The sequence below is a fragment of the Capsicum annuum genome, chromosome 3 (assembly GCF_002878395.1).
Source record: "Capsicum annuum cultivar UCD-10X-F1 chromosome 3, UCD10Xv1.1, whole genome shotgun sequence".
NCBI lineage: Eukaryota > Viridiplantae > Streptophyta > Magnoliopsida > Solanales > Solanaceae > Capsicum > Capsicum annuum.
The window spans coordinates 35,115,926-35,121,757 of NC_061113.1; the positions used below are offsets into that span (position 1 = coordinate 35,115,926).

At 33.5% G+C, this 5,832-nt stretch overlaps 1 protein-coding gene across 22 annotated transcripts in view; it reads left to right on the forward strand.

Annotated features, from left to right (window-relative positions):
• Positions 1-1,657: 1,657 nt before the first annotated feature.
• Positions 1,658-5,832, forward strand: part of LOC107863955 — an 8,950-nt gene continuing 4,775 nt past the window's right edge. For 3 of the 22 annotated variants that reach the window (XR_001672507.2, XR_001672508.2, XM_016710168.2), the window contains exons 1-4: positions 1,679-1,899; positions 3,536-3,757; positions 5,449-5,537; positions 5,578-5,711. Coding sequence is in view for 3 of the 22 variants with exons in the window: in XM_016710168.2 (XP_016565654.1) it covers positions 3,639-3,757; positions 5,449-5,537; positions 5,578-5,711 (342 nt within the window). In the remaining 19 variants the exon portion in view is untranslated. The other 19 variants (XR_007053541.1, XR_007053540.1, XR_001672512.2 and 16 more) reach the window with 17 other exon arrangements.

Sequence of the window (5,832 nt, forward strand, 5' to 3'; positions counted from 1 at the left end):
TTTAAGCATGGAGAGCAAAAATTGACTGTCAACAGTGTCAACTCTTGCCCATAGGCCATAACTTACCGTTTGAAAGTCCTTGGACTAATTTGAGCCTCTAAGGTAAGAGTTATAAAACATCTCACAAATCAAGACATAATGTGGTAGTATCAACCCTTACCCATGGGACATAACTTGTTGTTTAAAAGTCCTTGATTTATAAAATATCTTATAAATCAAGACACAATATGTTAGTATCAAATCTTGCCTGTGAAGCATAACTTGTTGTTTAAAAATCCTTGGGCTAAGTCTTGTCTCTAAGGCAAGAGTTATAGAACATCTCATAAATTAAAATATAATCTGATAGTGTCAACTCCTACCCATGGGGAATAACTTGTTATTTGAAAGTCCTTGGGTTAAGTCGTACCTCTAAGGCAAGAGATATAGATTATCTCATAAATCAAAACACTATGTGATAATGTCAACTCTTGACTATGGAACACAATTTGTTGCTTGAAAGTCCTTGGTCTAGGTCTTGTCTCTAAGGTAGAGTTATAAAACATCTCATAAATCAATACATAATGTGGTGGTGTCAACTCTTACCTAAGGGCATAACTTGTTGTTTGATGGTTTTTAGACTGAGTCTTACCTCTAAGATAAGAGTTATAGAGCATTTCATAAGTAAAAAACACAATGTGGTAGTGTTGACTCTTGTCCAATGTACTTAACTTGTTTGAAAATTCTTGGGATAAGTCGTGCCTCTAAGGCGAGAGTTGTAGAACATCTCATAAATAAAGGCATAACGAAGTAGTGTCAACTCTTGCCTGTGGGACATAATTTTTTATCTGAAATCCTTGAGCTAAATCTTGCCTCTAAGGCAAGAGTTGTAGAACATGTCATAACTGAAGACATAATGTGGTAGTGTCAATTCTTGCCCGTGGAACATAATTTATAGTTTGAAAGTTTTTGAGCTAAGTCTTGCCTCTAAGACAAGAGTCGTAGAACATCTCATAAATAAAGACATAACATGGTAGTGTCAACTCTTGTCCGTTGGGCATAATTTGTAGTTTGAAAGTCCTTGAGCTAAGTCTTGCCTTTAAGGCACTAGTTGTAGAACATGTCATAAATGAAAACATAACATGGTGGAGTCAACTCTTTCCCATGGGGCATAATCTGTTATTTGAAAGTCCTTGAGCTAAGTTTTGCCTCTAAGGTAAGAGTTATAGAACATCTCATAAATCAAAACACAATGTGGTAGTGTCAACTCTTACCCATGAAATATAACTTATTGTTTGAAAGTCACAAGTCTTCCCTCTACAGTGTGGTAGTGTCAACTCTTACCCATGAAACGTAGCTTGTTGTTTAAAAGTTATAAGTCTTGCCTTTATAATGTGATACTGTCAACTCTTACTCATGAAATGTAACTTGATTCTAAGAAATCAAAGAAAAGAACAAAAATAATAAAAATTGCGAAAAAAGCAGAAAATGAAGAAAAATATTTAAAAAAATAAAAATCAAAGAAAATGTAGAAGTTGATAGAGAACGGAAAAAAATAAAGGTTGATAAAAATAAAAAAGATAAAATAAAAGTAAAAATAAAGTCCGAGAAAAATTTAAAAAGAAAAAATAAAAATCAAAGAAAAATATATATATTTTTTTATATAAAAGAAGTTAATTTTGTTTTGACAATGAATGTTGAAATGAGTGTTTCTTTATATCATGCAGGTGCAACCGTATAATCTGGTTAGGGAAAGGTATAAAGCAACTCTTTTACAAGCGGTCCAAATTAAAGACTATCTGATTAAAGGCCTGTAAGCTCGATGTTCTAGGTAGAAGTTGAAATATTTGATCCAAAGCCTCCTCAATTCTCACACCATCGTTGTACAACTAGAAAGGAAAATACAAGACTATCCGGAAATGGGTAAGCCAATCACTCGAGACCTAATAACCTTGTATCCAGGTGGTAGAAATCAAGTTGATCTGCTTCTAAGTGTGAGATAGGCGTATGCTTTTTTTATGATAAACATGGATGACAAACAGGAAGTGATCTGTATTACTGATCTGTTTGGAGCTTGAAGAAAATGCTCTAAGGTCGAGACTAGCCTGTGCAAAATTCCCTGATTTGTGATTTATATAGCTATCATTTTCCAGATATAGAGTGAAAATTTAAGTTTTCTTGCCTAAAGGACTCAGCATAGCAGTATTTTGGTGCGAGGTCCTTTATATTATCCTGGTGTGTCCACCTGGTTTTTGTGCTTAAGCTCTTGATGAATATCTGCATCTTTTTTCTTGATGGAAATTTATGAACTCCCCATTTCATATCTACTGGCAGATTATTGCAAGTTATAGTTCATATAACTTACATAATCCTTACATGTTTATCCCTAATTTCTTTCTATTTCTAGTCTATGCTAAATTTTAAATAATCTCTTATTTTGCATTTTTGGGACACATAATTAGCATTCAGACACATACTTTTGAATTGAGATACATAATTTTGAACTTAAGAATGTAACAGTTAATTACTCAATTTTTGCTCAGATACATAATTGAAGTTTCGTGAGTGGAATTGAGATTTTTCACAGAACTGATTTGAGACACTTTTAGAACTTGAAAATATTTTGAAGCTCAAAGTTTCAAAATCCGATAAAAGATAGCTAAATAGATATTTGAAATAATTTTCAACATTTCAGATATTTCAAAATTGTGAAAAAGTCCTCAAGGGATGTAGATGAGGTCTTTTGTGTTGTTGGTGTTTCAAAATTGTTCATGGCTTTGCTATTTGATTTTCCTTGAAAATCTTGGCATCAACTTCATATCTATGATTTTATCTGCTTATGTAGTAATATTTTTATTCCTTTAATAATTAAGATAATAGAAGGCGTATCTCAATAGAAAATTGTACCTGTTCTCATTTATCATCTTTTGAACATGATTGGAAAGCTTTTTAACATTCAGTTCGATCTCCTTCATATGGAGAAAAGCCGGTAAAATCTCAATAAAGGGAAGATGGGAAAACTTTTACATGGTTTGTTGTTCTTTTCTTATATCTTCTGGGATGAGGGAAATCATCCTCGACTGCTCCTTTCCCCTAAGGAAAAGTTGAATAACTCAAGTTTTAACACTTGACCAACCTCATTTATGATGTTGCACAGTGCAGTAGCAAGCCTTAAGTATTATGAGTTGTAGGCTTATTTGAAGCGGTATGGTCTGTATTACTTACTCTTAAGCAGTATAATGTTTTCTGCATTTGGAGTATATAGTGTATACGTAGTGGATGCATTAGCGTCAGACTTTTAAGTCTCAACATGCAGATTAAATACATGTTAGGATGAATCAACTGGTTTATGTACACTGCAAGTTACAGAGTGGGATCCTCTTGTGCTTCTGTTTTTTCCGCTGCCTCCCTCAGATCAGAGCTTCTTCAGAGAGTATAATGCTTACCATCCTGTAGTATTATCCTATTTCAACGCAAGTCCTATGCATGTCTGATATATGGAAAATCGTGTTTATCTTTCTGTTGTTCTTTTTCCTTAACGACATTTTAATTCTTGCAGACTGATTGGGAAGGTGGTTGCTATCCACTTACAATTAACTTCAGTGAAGATTATCCGAGTAAACCGCCAAAGTGTAAATTCCTAGCAGGCTTTTTCCATCCAAATGTCTATCCGTCTGGAACAGTGTGCTTGTCGATCCTCAATGAAGATAGTCTTTGTTTCACTTTTACATTGTGGAGGCAAAAAAGAGTCATCTTCTTTCATCCTTCTGCTTAGTCTTTGGTGAGTTCTTCCACCACCTCCATTTTTGCTTGTTTTCAGTGAATTTAATTGACGACTTTTGAATCTTCTTTGTGTTTCCTCTATTTTTTAGTCATATTTGTGTTTCAATTCGAGTAAAATTTTGGATTTGGTCATTCTCTGATTTTGACTAAATTGTTCTGTGTTGCATGTGTCGGCTATATTTTCAAATCACTTATGGAAGTCAATTGACAGTGATTGGCACTTCAAATTTAGTCTCTATTTCTCCGCTTTCACCTTTCAGAACAAAACTAAGGAAATCTGAAATTTTTGGTAATATTTTTGAAATTCCTCTGCATAATATTAGTAATCAATTTTATTTACATAGCTGCATATGAGATTTTCGTTAGACTGAATAGTTTGTCTCAATTTTCATGCTTTGAGATGATTGAGTTGATTTTTTCTCAAATATGAAATTGATGAGTTGAATTTTTGCCCACAATTATGACTATAATGAATATATTTTCTTGAAAATATAATTATTTCTTGAAACTAGATGGCCTGATGACAATAGTTTTTATAAAACGCAAATAACTGATTTTAATCGAGCCGAGGTAGGTCTGATCTTTTTTACTTGGAACATATACTCTTTTTTCTTCTGATGGTTAAATGCTAAAATCTTCATGCGAATTTTCAGGGTAGACATGCTCTTGTTTATGACATGGGTACTGTAAATGCGACCCGAATGGGTCAACCTTGATGAGATAGTTTTTACAATTTTATAGGATCACAGTTTGCATGGTTGAAGGATTAGAGAACTGAAGTTTATGTTTGAATAAGAGAATGTTAATGAACTTAACTCCACAAAGTCTGATTGTTATTCGTGGCAAAGAGATGAATGACTCTTCACTTTTTCCCTACTTCAAAGATATTGAAGTATTCTACTTTTTACACTTCAGGTGACTCCGTTTAGTTAGTATTGATATTTTTCTACTTTTGATTTTATATGGTGAGGTCTCATGGCTTTCTCCTTACGAAGAATACCATCATAGAAGTGTTATGGTTTCTCCAACTCTGAAATCATTTTCCTCACTTAGCAAACTGAATGTGGTTCATTACCTTGTGACTGATATTAGATGTTGAACTTCTCAAAGGAAGAGTTTGCGTGCATATTTCGATGTCATATAGCTGATCTCGTGCTATATTTTGGATTCATCAGTAACTTGTATCAAGTCATATACTTGAGTGCCTTTGATGATGAATTATCTAATTGGGAAATACTTTTCTGATTCCCCCTTCCTTCTCTACACACGCACTTCTCAGATTCTTTCTTAATTTAAGGTTAGTTGAATCACACGCAGGAGATGCCCATTTTCTATGGGAAAAACAAACATGTCAATATCTGGATGCTTTCCTTCTTTTATATCCATTTTCAAAATATCTGCATTTGACGTGTTGTTCCTTTTACTTCATCTTATTTTCCCCATCTTCTTGGAAAGTAAGCTTGTGTGCCTCCTCCTGGTTCATTTATTTTGGAGATTATGACTCTTCACTTTTGCTTTCCTCCTTTCAAATTGTCTGAACTGTGTTTTTTCTTTACTTCATACCATGATGTCAGTATGTGGTTGTCTATATTTATTTATTATCTCTAAATAATTTCGGACTAAAATTACAAAGCCTTCTGTTTGTAGATTTCACTGATAATTGATAAGTCAACATGCTGGATCATGCAGGACTACATTTATATGGTTGACTCTTGATGACTTCATGTTTTATGGCATATTAACGTTAGGCAATCTAATGCGCATGCATGTCAGCTCATGTAAGTTTTATCTATCTTATGCTATATTATCGTGCACAAGTTGATCAGCTTGAAAAGCAGGTTGAGGGATTAAAAGATGAAGTTGAAATGAAGAGTAAGGAGAAAAGAGACTTCGAAGAGCATAAAGTTGAAATCGAGAAAAGAGTATCTGAGCTAAACTTGAAGATTGACAAGGTGAGCATTTAATCCGCTTTACTTCTTTTATAAAATAATAAGTAGTTCATTTGCTTTCTTTTCTCTTTTCCATGTTTGCGTGTTATCTATGTCTTATTTAATCACTACATTAGTTAATCTA